The sequence below is a fragment of the Aptenodytes forsteri genome, unplaced genomic scaffold, assembly GCF_000699145.1.
Source record: "Aptenodytes forsteri isolate BGI_AS27 unplaced genomic scaffold, ASM69914v1 Scaffold55, whole genome shotgun sequence".
NCBI classification, from domain to species: domain Eukaryota; kingdom Metazoa; phylum Chordata; class Aves; order Sphenisciformes; family Spheniscidae; genus Aptenodytes; species Aptenodytes forsteri.
Window position 1 is genome coordinate 7,333,704 of NW_008796063.1, and position 14,673 is coordinate 7,348,376.

Sequence of the window (14,673 nt, forward strand, 5' to 3'; positions counted from 1 at the left end):
GAGGGAGGCCTGCAGGCCGGGACCCTGGGGGAAGCTTCCCTCAGAGGTGCTGTTCCCTCGGTGACACCTGAAAACGCTGCTTAGCACTTGAGGCCTGTACCTGGGCTTGGGCTTCTGGTGAACCCAGATTCGTCCCTAACAGCTGTGAGGGGTTACACTGGGCTCAGGCAAGCGCCTGAGAGTTATGAGAGAGGACAGAAGTCCTGGCAGTGACTCTCTGTTTTCTGGCCTCTTCTCGGGCAACGCCTGGTCGCTAGATCCTACCGTGAAGCTGGTGCAGGACAACCCCTGTCTGACGGAGTTCATCGCCTCCGTGCTGGCACTGCCAGAGCCCAGTGCGAGCATCCTCTCCTTTACTCTGCGGTTAGCTGGGATACTTGCCGCTTCCGAAAACCGCTTCCAACACTTGCAGGTGAGTCGGCTACCCAGGTACATGCTGCCACGTGTCTGTTTCCTCCTATATGGAGGAGAGCTGAAAATGTACGTATTCTGCTTATAAAACTTCTGGCATACATTGAACAACTCGGCAAACAGTGATATGATAATGAAGACCTACAATCATACCGTTCCTATTCAGTTCTCATGTAAAGCTGCTGTTGTCTTACTTCTGTCTTGCCACAGTAGTACTATGAATGCTAATATGTAGCGCTTCTCATTTTCCGTTCAAAACAGTATATGGGATAACACTATCTCACAGCAGTCACTGCAAAATATTGTATCCCTGGACAAATGCTGTAGGTTTCAGCTGCACTAACAGATGTAGTCTTCCCTCCATAGTAGGTTGACAGGAAATCTCTGATTTCCTGCAAAAATGAGGGAGCTTTTTAAGCCCTGCTTTCTACAATAGCATACATTTATAGTACAAAACTCAAAACCCAAAAGGCTTCCTTCAGGGAAGAGATGCATGCAACTGCGTAAAGCAGTCTAATGGAACTGATATATACATAAAGTTGTCCTTAGCATCTTAAAAACAAGCAATTTTGGTTTTGAACACCTCCGTTGCTTAGTCCATGAAAGAGACTTATGTTGAGTTTAAGCATGGGATTCTGAAAATTTTCTATTTTAGTGATACTTCTAGCAAGAGAAGGTTTCACTACAGTATTGATGCTCTTGACTTGGATGACAGAGCAGCCTCTCCACTCCCCTTGAGCCCCGTTGCTTACCGTTTACTCTGTGTGTTCTCCTCTGGCCTCAGCAGGAGAAGCTGTTGGTCAGGCTCTTTGGCAGGGATGGGCCTCTGAACAGCGCAGTGTGGGAAGATGCGTCTGTGCGAAGTGGCTGGGTGGAGGGTGTGCACAGCATGATGCATCACCAGCCTGCCCTCCACTTCCTCTGCAATGGTGGTGAGTACTTCTAGGACTGGTAACTCCCCAAATCCTCTGTGTCTCTTCCATTCCAGTCTGTTGCTCAGATGTCAGATGAGAGAGATGGGAGTTTTCATTTATTTAAGATAAAAATAAGCCATTTGTCAAAAACACTGAAGTCATTGAAAGATGGTGGGGGTTTTGTTACGTTAGTTATGCATTTAATTTTTTTTTTATTCTTTTTTTTTCCCAAACACTGAAGATGGTTCCCTTTTTAGAGGGGAAAGAAGCACATCTTATGAAACACATGATAAAAATAGCTTATTAGAAGCTTATTAAAAGCCTTCTGTATTCTTATTTGTAACTCTTACTAAAAGGTACGTTTCACTATGATTTTAGTGCAGAAAAACTAACAAAACTAACCAGGGGCTCATTTATCTCTTAATACTTGCACACATTTGCAGTCCCATTGTTGTTACGCAGGTATGTAAACTCTGCTGTTAACACCAACTTTAGATCCCATGTACAGAGGGGTGTAAAAGACTGGATTGGTATTAACATGCAGCGCTGTTCTCCATGTGATGGAAAAGTAGTACTGTTGCTGCCGTTCATGTTTTTCCTACTGGTTGTGTCTGGAGATGGTACAAGCTCCTTCCATAACTACACAGTGAGTGTGCTGTCAACTCTCCCAATATTACTAATGTTATATTGAAGTCCTCTTCTGTTCCTGAGTTATTAAAACACCTGAGGATCTGAAAACAACTTTACTTTCTTCTTTTGTTTGCTTTTTGTTTGTTTGTTTGTCGTTAAGGACTGGCTGACTTTGAAATGCCGTAGAGACTATAAAATAAAGTAGAAAAAAACCCCACCAACACCATTTAAAGCTGTGTGGTACTTGAATTAGAATAATATATGGTTGGAGTGCAACAAGGCTCCACCTCACAATAGGAAGGCTGTTGTTTTTCCCTCCAGTGACTTGTTTTGTTTTCACACAGGAGGCATAGATGTGATCTTCACTCTGCAAGGGGATCCCAGCCTGTTTGTGGCTTCAGCTGCCAGTCAGCTTCTGGTGCACATGCTAACACTCTCTGTAGAGTCTGAAACGACTAAACCTCTCAGTACAAAGGACTGTGACTGGCCAGCCTGTGCCCAAATGATTATAAAGCGTATAGAAGATTCCCTTCAGTCCAGCTCTGCTTCTCACATCGAGCAGTCATTAAAACTGTTAACTAGTTTGTTTGGCAGTTGTCGTGCTACGTGGACTGAAGTACTTTGGTTAGGCATAGCAAAGCAAATAGAATCCTTTTTGACGGAAGAGACTGTTCAAGCACAGCACATGCTGGCGAATCTTTTGCTTAACATGGCATGGTAAAGATCTTCTGGGACCTTGGATCCAGTGATGAGATATATCTGTTTTCCACCATCTAATAGGACATATTACTTACCCTTCTTTCTTCTCAGGTCCCCTGTGTTTTGTGACACTGAAGGCAGTTTCTGGGCATTAGTGACTTCTGCTCTGGAACACTTAACCCCAGTACAAGCGGGTCCTTTGGCAGTGGGAATTCTGAGGCTCTACAAATGGTAGGACTTACTGCAATGAAATTTTTGCACTCTGCAAATGTTTCTGTACTAATATCTCTGGTGTCTTTCCAAGAACTGTTTTTTTCCTCACTGCATTTTCCACTACATCCCTTAATATGTAAGACTGGTTGGCAAGAGCCATGCCACTAGCTAACAAATTTCAGACACTGATAGTAAGAATAATACAGAGAGAGAGAGAAATGAAAGGAGCCAATATCATGTTTATGTATATACACTTGCATCTTACCTACAGCCAGCCAATTTCAGGAAGAAATAGCAAACTCCTTTAACTTTATACTGCCAAGGTTGATTAAGATGGACACAATTTGACTGCCTGACAAATCCAGTAGTCTCTGTTCAGTTTTCTCTTTCACAAAAACACTGACTAGTTTAAGAGCTTTCACTGCTGTCCAGCAGAAGTGTGCACCTGGAGACTCTGTCGACAGTTGTAGAATAACTTAGGTTAGAAGGAACCTGTAGAAGTGATCTAATTCAACCTCTTGCTCAGTGCAGGGTTAACTTCAAAGATAGATCAGGTTGCTCAGGGCCTTCACCATTCAAGTTTCAAATATCCCCCAAGGATTCCACAGCTTCTCTGGGCAGCCTTTTCCAGTGCTTAACCACTTTCATTTCACTATGAAAAGTATTTTCTGTATATCCAGTTGGAATCTACCCTGTTGCAATTTAAAATTCTTGTCTTCTTGTGCACCTCTTAGAAGTCTGCCTGCGTCTTCTCCATAATTCCCCTTTAGGTAGTGAAAAAGCATCAAGAAATCATCAGATGAATACAGCACATATGGATACTGATTTACAGGCTAAATAACACCTGTATCTTAAGATATAAGGACACCATTTTGTTGACAAGAAATGCCTCTCTCTGAACACCCTTCTTACACAGAATCCCACTCTCTATTTGCATAGCTTGATATGGCTGCTTCTAAGTTCCAGAGTCATTTCTCCTCTGCTTTCAGTTAGCAGAGCTGGAAGCTTGGAAGAAAGCTTGAATTGTGATAATACTTTCACTGCTCTGTCATTGCTGGCTTGTTTAAAAGCCTGCATGAAAAACATTATTCGGCTCAGCATTTGGGGGCAGATGTTTGGGAAGGAATTGAAGTGTTCTTGTTTTGGTAACTGCTGTTTCCTCCTTGAAGCCCACAAGATGTGAGGATTCAGGCACTGACTGTTCTACTTCAGCCAATGGACTGTATTTTGAGAGCAGCCTCCCAGCCCCTGGAATATGCAGGTACAGTTGTGATAGAAAAGTTAGAGGCTAGTCTGCTTGCCAGTGATTTAAGTGTCTGGTGCAGACAAAACTGGAGGAGGAAGAGCAGAAGAAGTCAAAGACAATAGCAGCGTTTTTGCTGAAGTGCAGCATCCTTCTGACAGTTGCATTTGAAGGGTTATTCATACTACATCACCTGAATATCTTGATTAATTTTAAAAATCACAGTCCTTTGTATTCACTAACAACCCAAGCTCTTCCCTCCTTTGGTCCTCTAGGTTTGCTGGATGAGTCTGTTAGTGATCCCATCACTGTTGAAAGTCTTCTGTCCTCCAAGTCATCTTGTGCTAGTCTCCTGTGTCAGACCCTCGCTCATCTGGAGGAGCTGCTGTCTCTGGTAACGTTCAGAGAAGGAAAAAAGCCTGGGGATCAAATTGGTCCTTGAATGACAGAGTTAAGATTGGTTGCAAACTTTTGCAGTAGAGCGTAACAGAACGTGGAGAGGAGTTGACAGTGAGGGCTTCCATACGTTAAAGAAATCTAGCTCAGTAGACTCCAAATAGGAAAACAGAGGAATACTGAGGCTTGTAAAGAGGGACCGCACTTAGTTTTAAATCTGTCTTCGCAAGCTTTGTTACCATACCTTACTTCTACTGCAATTATTGATCCAGTGAAAAAACATAAATTGAACTGCTTTCCCAAGCAGTGAGAAGAATCTCCTTCCATCTGTGTAATAGTTCTTGGGAGAGAGGAAGATAACTTGTTTGTAGTTATTAGCATTGTGGTACCTTAAGAACATACTAGAAATTGCAATTTTTGCTGCCTCCTGACCAAAAACTCCTGCTCTGTATGCACGCTTGAGACTTTTGCTAGAAATTCTTTTTTTTTTTTTCTTTCTCCCCCTCCCATTAGATACGTTTGCCAGTGGATTTACCCTATACATCTTTGCTACGCTTTCTCATGACAATATTACAATTTTGTAATGGCTTCCTGAGTCCAGCTTCTCCTCTAGGAAGCACGATAAGCCGAATCTTGATCAATTGCTTCAGAGTACAGAGGTCAGCTCTTGATGTCCTAGCAGCACTCTCAGAGCGAAAAGGTAAGTTAATCTTTGCACTTCAATTTTTTTTAAATTTTGGAAATACTTGACTATTCTATAGTTGCAGAATTTTTCATTCCCTTTCACTGGTCTTTCTGAATGAAGACTACCACTTCCATTTCTAAAACTTGTTCCTTTTTTCAAATTCTTCCTACCGTCTTGGCTAACCTTACTTTCTGTTGATGAGCTAGGGTAGATAATACTGTAATTAAAAAGGTTTTAGTGGTTGTGAGAAATTGGGTCTGGCTGTGAGAAATTTACTGAGGACTGTACTTGCTTTCTTCTCCAAAACAGTTTTACAATCCTGCGTCTTTCTGTATTTCAGCAGTTGAATTGTGATTCAACTGCTCCTTCTCTCAGTATTGGTCCTTTAGTTTTGTTTTCTATGTTCCAGGCTGTGACACGCTCATAGGAAGTCTATTTGATGTCCTTCTGGCATACCTGGAGAGTCCGAACACCAGCCCTACTGTGAGTATATACCTAAGGAGAGATCCAAGTCTATTAGCTTGCTCCAGTGGGATGTCGTTCTGAGAAATTGTCTGACAATAGTTGTTTCTTAGCACAGTTTGTATTAGAATACGTAGGAGATGCGTCTTGGTTCTGGGTGGCTTGCAGGAAATAGCTAAAATTCTAATGAGCAAGTAACGGACCAATACATTGAGTGTTCTCGAAAAGACAGGAGCCATCATGTCTAAGAGTAGTGCCAACATACTCAACTTGACATGGCCCTTAAGTATTGAATTCTTTGCATTAAGGGGTTTTGTTTCTTTGTTTTGTTCGAATGACTCTGATGACAACTGCGAATGAAAAGCTGGAGGTACTAGAACTTTGTAATACTAAGCTGAGAACAGGCATTTTCTAGGTGTTTGTTAGAAATGTTATATAAGCACCATTTACTTGTGGCTTACTTCTTAGTAAGGAAGCATATGTACTTGTTTACTCTGAGAATTTCTCTTAAGTACTTGTAAGGAAGTTAGATGTACTTGTTTACTCTGAGAATTTCTCTTAAGTTTGAGGCTAAAACAAATTTTATCTAGCGTCAAGGCAACAATGCCTCCTCCTGTAGTAAAGTAAGTCTGCTTTGTATTGCTTCAGGTTCTAAAGAAAACATTTCAAGCTACATCCAAGTGGTTGGTGCGCTTGCAGGAGCTGTCCTGTTCCAATAGTCAGTGGCAACAAACTGAGAAGATTTTGCAAGGTAATGAAGCTATTCAAGTTGGGACAAACAGCAGCTAGTGACATATGAAATCTGCTCTTGCCTACCTTTCCTGCTCAAAGCACTTAGGATTCATTTGTTTGCGATTATGTTGAATTTAGGTTTAGCTGCCCAAATAGTGCTTTGAAGAACTATGGGAGAAACACACAGCAGCAGCAAAAGGGATTGCATCAGATAAAGTGATATAGAGGTTGTACAGTGATTGCTTCAGTAAGGCTTGTTGCCTTTCGTGTCCATTCAAGCTTGTCAGTTGACTTTTACAGATGTGTTTCTGGTGCTGCAGAAGCGTTTGTGCAGTCCTTGCTGGGAAGTAAGAGATTCTTCTCTGGAGTTCCTCACTGTCCTGATTAAATGCTTGAGAGGTAGGTACAGAGATTTAACAGTTCAGATTGGAGGAGTATTTCTTTTAATGTTGTGAAAGTCAGTCAGGCTTGTGAAGCATCCTCTGACCTGTAACTGGAGGGGTAAGAAAAGAAAGAAGTGTCAAGATTTTTACTCTTAGACCATAATCTAAATCTGACAAAGAGATTAATAAACTTATCCTACTTTTCTGTTGAACTCGGATTGCTGTGCCCTCCTTAATGGCAGTTTTGGCGAGTTGAACTGAGGGGTGTTGAGACATGTATGTCAAGGCAGGTGACAATGCTTAATGGCAGATAATACTTTCCCTTTTTTTCAGTTTGCTCTGCAGTGGAGTCTGTCTGGTTTCACTCGGCAGGCTGGGATTTAGGAGGCTAAAAGCCTAGATCTGCTTTGCATGCTTTGGGTTAATTACTGATTTTCCACTTTACTGGTAGCTCAGGCTTTGCAGCAGGTAACACTTAAGCTGTGTTAATTCTCCTACAGTAGCTCTGCGATGTTGGAAGAGAAGGGGATGTTGTCGACTACTGTTGTCCCCAGGTCACAAAGGAAGTCTCCAGCACACTCGGCTGCATCAGCATTTTACCCTGCAGCCCCTCTCAGTGCTGCAGTTGCATTCTTTTTCTTTGCCATATGCCTTGACGACAAGAAAGGAAGACTATTTTTTCCACTTTTAAGCAAAGGCATGAGTTTGAGGCTGAAACCATGTCCCTGCTTGCCCGGAGAAAGTTTTTTACTGCCACTAGAACAACTGTAAATGGATTTTTCCAAGTTCCAGTGTCTAGCAGGGCTTGACTGAAAGTCACCAAGCTGCTGGAAAATGGGGAGCCTGACACAGAGCGTCTGTGCGCTTGTGAGCAGCTGCCTGGTCTCTGCAGTGGCTCAGCTCACTGGCAGCTGTCCCTGCAGTCAGTGGGCATCCTTGTATGACGCAAAGAACTGTTTGCATTGGAAACAGCTTCATGCTCTGAGAGAATAAAGCCTCGCTTCTTTGGATTGCTGTCTCGTTTACAGACCAAGATGAGTTCAGGCAGTCTCTCCTGTCTTCGGAGGTGCCGAGACTTACAGAAAATCTTCTTGAGGATCCAGAAAGCTACGTGCGAGCAAGTGCTGTGACTGCTGTGGGACACTTGGCCTTCATTACTTACTTTGCTCCAGAGTCACCTGTCATAGGGAATCAGTATAATAAAGAGGTACGATGACTTTGTGTAGCCCACTGCAGAATCAAGCAGAACTACACATCAGTTTACTGCTGTACTACTTACAACTTTCTTCACAAGTTATCTGCAGTCTCATGCAGGCAGATTTCACAACCAGTAACGGAGACTAGATTTTTTACTTCCACTGTTCTTGTTTCTTTGCGCATTCCTCCCCTCATTGTGCTTTCTCTTTGTCTTCTTACATTTAGAACACTGTAGCAAAGCTTCAAGAAATCTTGTCGACAGACCCAGAGGGCTTTCCTAGGAGGGCTGTGATCAGTATCTTCACCAAGTGGCTGAGACAAGGCTGCACAGGTCAGCTGGAAGATACGGAGAAATTTGTCTCTAGAGTGATCCAAACTGTGGAGCATGACTTAGACTGGGAAGTCAGACTTGGTGGTTTGGAACTGGTTGAAGTTTTCTGTAGTCAGACAATTTGCCAACTTGGTCTTCCTAAATGCCCATATGCTCCTGTCTCATCTGCAGTCACTAGTTCCATTCATCAGAATGAGTCGCTGCAGATATTTTGCCGAGCAAAACTGTTCAGCTTTTTGTTTCAGTCTTTGTGCGACTGTGACAAACCGGTAGGTCAGAGAGCCTGTGATATACTGCTTGGCTTAAGAGGTAATTTCTATCCAATTAGTACCCTGAAGGATTCACAAGGGACTGGAGGTTCACCTGCAGGACATGGCATTGCCTGGTTACAAAGGACACTAAGGCAGGGTTCTCTGGCCCAGAACTTCCCCACAGATGGTGGTAATGGGGTGGATTTTCAGGATCCAGAGAGCATGATGCTAGCTTTGGGTACAATAGACTTAGAAGAGCTACATGATGAGCTAAATAAAAGTAGTGATCATGTGGAGAAGAGCCCTCAGTCCCTCTTACAGGACATCCTTGCTACTGTGGGGACCATAGAGGAGAATGAAGCTGACTGTTACTGAAGACATCTTCTGCTCTGAGGGAGCAGTGCTTAAGCAGTTTTCTTCTGGAGGAGAATTTTTTGCTACCAGTCATGAAGTCTTTCTTGAGACAGGATAAAAAAGTGCTATGCTGAACAGAGAAAAGGATGGTTTCATTAGTTGTTAAATGGGTTAGAAAATCTTTGCTTTAGTACTGATGAATTTTTTGTTAAAAAGTGTAGTCTCCAATAAACTGGTTTTTCAAAGTAAACACATTAAGAAAAGCATTTGTTCTTTTTTTTTTTTTAAGTCCTGTGTCTTTTAAGAAAGCACCAGACCATGCCTACATAAGGAAACATTTTTAAAAAACAAAACAGTGACTGAAAACAAGTTGTTGCATGTTTCTTTTAAAGCCAGAGTAGCTAAAACTGATGAGGACTGGTTTTAAGGGACGCTTGTTTTGACCTTGTCCGTATCTCCATTCTAAAAACAGAGTTCTTGAGTTCCCTGTTGCATTTTGAGGTCTAGAGCAGAAAGTGGCATTTAAGGAGTCAAAAGTTGATCATCCTTAACATTACAAACTTTCTTCCATAGATAACATACTTGTTTGATCTCAGCAGTGACACTAAAAAGCTCACTTCATTTTTAATTGAAGCCAGAAGCAAATCCATTTTGCTGAATGTTTCAAGTGCTCCTATTCTCCATTCCTAAAGAACTAGGATAGCTTCTAACTAGTAAGAGAAACTGACACCTGCAGCTTTTTCATGCTAGATCTATGCTTAGCTTTGGTAGACAATTAGAAAACAGCAGCTGTAGTGTGAATGGCAGTACTGTTTCCTGAGAAAAAATGGCCAATCTTTCAAAAACTCGGGTAAGACTGTAGTTTGCAACTTACTCCAATGTCTTGCCATGTGCTAAGAAGCTTTCTGAAACCTAGGGGGAAAAAAAAAGGAGTACCTTTACCAGTAGGTTAAAGCATGCTGTATTCCTTTTTGGCACTGAGGTGTCACTTGGCATCCTTTATCCTCCTGCAGCCCATGTAGAGGCAGGAACACAACACTCATTTTGGGCTAATGGAGGCTATAACATCTAATGCAGTAGAAGGACTTCTACAATCTCCTCCTTCAATATTATCCCTGCAGCAGTACAACGGGGTGAGATGTAGTTTGAATTTCTTGCTGCTGAGGTTGAAGGTTTACTTTATACCTTTTAATGAAGTCAGCGCACTTACCTATCTCTCTGTGCACAGTTTTATGTATGACAGAGCCCTTGGGTGTTGTACCAGCAGCTGTTATAGGAGACAGCAGCTCTTCTTCTGATACACAATTCTACCTGAGCAGGGTCTACACCTGGCAAAAGACAGAAGATATTAAAAATCAGGCCTTTTCCTGCCACTGCATTTTTCTCAGAAATTGAAAGGGTTAGTGAGAGAGGGGATTTGCTTTTAAAGAAGTGTGGATTGTTTGTGGAGTTTTAGCAGTCCAGTCTGGTGAAGGGATTATAGTTCTAAAACTAGCCTTATGTGTTGGCAATAGGTCAGAGATGCTCCAGGAAAGGAAACAGCAAGTTGCTGGGTAAACGTCTTCCTCCCGTTCAGCACTAGAATTCTTGTGCTTTCAGGGTTGTGCAGTTTAGGAGACTCCAAGGAATTACTCAAATATCAGCAAATTGAAAAAGTGACTTGTTACAGAAGGGAAACTCCACTGCTTATTACCGAGGCCTCTTGACTCCCAGACCTATTAATTTTTAATGGAACTTTTTTCTTTTTATACCGTCTGGGGTGATGGTGACATTGTTAAGTTTATATCATTTGCCTAATTGCAGTCCAAAGTCTTGTTTATACACAGGATGCTTGTACACCAAAACCCCAATGTACAACAAACTGGGAGGGCTCCTTATCTTTAGAAGGGGAATTAAGGACTCCTTTCATCTTTCATTAAAAACAGGTCTCCACCTCCAGCAATTAGGTGACTCAGTGCTGATTTTGTACTTCTCCCTCTTCTGAGCTCACTGCGTTGCCTTACTTTGTTTTCTCTGCCACTCTAGTTACAGTAGAGTCTCTTATTAACACTGAGATTCTTGGACTGACATCCTGCACCTGATAATTGGGAGAAACATGAAGAGTCATGAACATTTGAACAGCGTGAGGAACAAATGCCAGGGAATAGAGAGATTATGGGAGATGAAAGCAAAAGAAATATCCTATGTTTCCATAGAAAATGATGGCAGTGGGTCTTGCAAGATGAAAATTTAGCTACTGAATTAGTAAACACCCACCAACTACTAATGTGAATCATCGAGCATGCTGGGAAGCCGTACCTTCTATAGGATGCCCATCTTCGCACGCTTAAGAGCTCATGTGCAAGCCCTACCCCACTTACTTGCACTGCTAACTCATTTTCAACCCACTTCTTACCTACCAAAGCTTTTTTTTGCACCTCCACAAGATCCTTATCCCAGCCACACAGCTTTCTGCTGGGTTAAGAATTTACACCATATGGTGTGTCTTGCCAAGGAGCTGAGGTCATGGTGCACCTAGGGGGAGGGTTTAACTCAAGGAGACAATCTCGAGAAGCAGACTTGTTAACTCCACATGCATTCACTTCAACAAGTGCTATTGCTACTTACCACTTCATAACATGACAACAGTGGTCCCTACGTAAACTCTACACACCCAGCTCGCTCCTGTCACACACGGAGGACTCCCAACGATGTAGAGGAGGAGGTGGGCTGCCTGGCCTTCCATTATGGACACAGGAGACAGTTCAAAGCTGCCTTTTTGGGATGGATTTCTGTGGAAACTGCTGCTTTCACACCATCAGCACTGTAGCTGTGTACGGTTCCTGCAGGAGGCAGGCACCACCGAGAGAGTTTTTCCCAACACACACGCACACACTACAGCTGATTTCAGCAAAGGCTGTGGCCAGACATAAGCCTCGTTTAATGCAAGAAGCACTGAGGCTCAGGACTGTCATTTGCTTTAATGGGGGCTGTGGATAGCAGGTGGTAGCAATGCAAGTGGTATCAACACAGAACATCGCAGATTAGAAAAATTTATGTCTCCGATGGCTGGTACTGTGAAAGAAGAAGATTACAAAGCTCATTTCAGCTCTTTATCTGCACAGGGGCAATGTAAGTTCTGTTGCCTGATCTATACGCAGGTATGAAATTCCTGGAGTTGCTTTCAACACGTTTCAACAAAGCTCTGAAGAAAGGATTTATCCTTCAACTGCTCAGACTCAAACAGACGCAGGAGAGAATAAGCATCTTTGGCTCAGCCCTACACTAGTAATGGCTTTATAAAAACTGCCAAAAGAACGGGTGTTAATTTTCTGTTTTAATACACTGGACATTTAAAATTCAAAGAATATTCTTTGCCTAATTATACTAATTGCAAAACTTAGTAAAAAATGGGCCATAAATGTCTAAGGCTGTTGCTTTAGCTTAGATATATGTGATCTGTGATTACAGATCAACTCATGCATATCTTTGCAATTTCTTTTGTCCATCTCCAATAAAATTTGCTCTACCTTTCAATACATATTCATCAAGGCTTCTAAAAACCACCGTGTGTTAAAGAGGAAACTCATCAGCCAGCTTCACTGCACTTGTGCTCAGCTATTTACAATGGAAAAAATATACCAGTAGCAACACCTCTGTAGTCTGTGTCATTTCCCTTTAGAGCAGTGGTTTTTGCCCTTTGCTGAGAAATAAAGGGCCACTTAACACGGCCAGACCTCAGCCTTCGTCAGACACGCTCCTCCACCGACAGGACAGATCTTGCCCATAACCTCGCAAGCCAGCACAGAGAAATGGCAGGACTTTATCTCAAAGCAGCTGTGTGTCTGTCTGAACAAGGTGGAACAAAGCTGGCCATGTACAGCTGTAATGAAAGCATTGGGGCTCTGCAAACACACATCATGGATACACTTATAACTCATCCCCAGATGGAAGGGGAAACGAGCAGTCTGCATCAAGAGTCCCTGCAATACTACCAGTACAATTACACAACTGTTTCAGTTAAAGCAAAATGAAACTAAAGAAAACAGTATTTCTATCTGTAATATCAATACCAAGTCTCTGCTTAGAGCACAGCAGCTTAATGTGTTAAAGGACTGTATTTACTGTAAACATAGAACCGGGCGGCAAAGATGCCTGTCACATGGCTGCCTCCAAAACAAACCCATCCAAACCAAGTTACTCCCCAGCTCGTTCTGCAGTTGCCCAGTTGCTAAACTCCGTGCAAGGGCAGGAACATGCTCTCTGGGACAGAGGGTGCACCCACTCTTTTGAGGGACATTGCCCACTTAGACCAGATCAGGTATAAAGTAAAACCGCGACCTTAAACAACTCCTGTAGAGCATTAGGGCTGGAACTGTGGTAGGACTGCCCCTTTTCACTCCTTTTCAGTGCAAGATCAGTGGGAATTACCCTTAAGAGATAGATACGCTTTCAGATCTTCAGTTCTCCCATTTCATTATCTCTTGGTCCTCGTATTTCCAGTCTCTATTGACCCCATATTCCCTGAGCTTTCAGGCTGGGTCAGTAGAAGGGAGCAGGGAGCTTGTGCTGCTGCGCATAGGGACATCAAGGCTTGCCTCGGCCGGTCCCTCGCCACCACCACCACCACCCTGCTCAGGGAGGTGATGTTTCAGCCACGCTCAGAGCTTTGGCCTCGAACCAGCTTCTGGGCTGGGCTGTGACCAGCATGAAGGAGCTGCACAGTCTGGTCTGGCAGATGGTGAATCCGGGCTGTACATCTTGAAACATGACTTGGCCCAGCCAAGCCAGCTCCAAAACAAACCCTTATTAAGCTGCGTTAGCCATCATACATGCAATTCTTCTGATTTAACTCTCACATAGGCTGGGCAGAGGCACAGGTGAGGCCTGGAGCCCATAGCTCTCAAAAAAACAAACACCCTTGATGGGACTGATCTCCTGATTACAACTCTCATTACGTGCCAACAGCAAAAAGCTGCAGTTAAAACACAAATGGCAATGGTTGCTAAGTGACAGCATCTGCACAGGCTTGTCACAGCCATGAGACGAACAGCTGCGGCTGCACAGAAATCCCATCTTGTCTATGTAATTGAGGATAAAAATGCTGTTTTCATTACCGTCTAGTAACCTTAACTTTGACCTGTCAGAATATTTTATGCTTTAGGTTTTGACGAACAGCCCCATGAAAACAAGGCTAAAGCCTCCACTGAAACCAGTGGAAGTGAATTTGATTCAAAATACCTTTAATATTGCATGCTCTTTCAACATATTTTCTTCCCAGTGAACTCATGCACAAGACACCACCACGGCTTTCTCAGCTAAATGGTCCGTTTCTGAAAAACAGGGAGCTATGTGACAGTATTTTCAGTGAGGATCATTTGAAAAAACAACAACAAAATCAACAAAAAATACACCTGGCGGCTCCTAAAGTGAACCTGTGGGCTACGTTCAACACTGAATGTTTCTGCAACATTTGGAAAAGATGGTAACTTTTTCAGAGCTGCAAACAACATATATCCTTATAAATAAAGTATTTAAGCTGGAACTTTAAAGTTACATAAAGCGATGGCTGAGTTATTAAGGAGTCTGGGATCCAGCAGGGCATGAAGGGGTCACTTGCTCCAGTGAAAGCAGTGGTGGGACGGCTTGGGAGGAAGCCTTAATAGGTACTTAAGCACCATTTTGCCTGGGTAGAGTATTGCAAACCCCTAAAGTAGAGAGACCCTAATTAGCACAACTGGCAGCTCAATGCATCCAAGGAAGATACATTCCCCCCCCCCCCGCCCCCTCCTC

General features: G+C 42.9%; 1 protein-coding gene across 1 annotated transcript; it reads left to right on the plus strand.

The window, feature by feature from the left end:
- Positions 1 to 184: 184 nt before the first annotated feature.
- BRAT1 (BRCA1 associated ATM activator 1) lies at positions 185 to 9,152 on the plus strand. The gene is made up of 12 exons (XM_009286564.1): positions 185 to 412; positions 1,196 to 1,343; positions 2,300 to 2,672; positions 2,766 to 2,885; positions 4,037 to 4,128; positions 4,386 to 4,504; positions 5,020 to 5,206; positions 5,601 to 5,674; positions 6,302 to 6,404; positions 6,686 to 6,784; positions 7,797 to 7,975; positions 8,191 to 9,152. The coding sequence occupies exons 1-12, from the start codon at positions 185 to 187 to the stop codon at positions 8,920 to 8,922; spliced, it is 2,454 nt and encodes an 817-aa protein (XP_009284839.1). The 3' UTR covers positions 8,923 to 9,152.
- Positions 9,153 to 14,673: the final 5,521 nt, after the last annotated feature.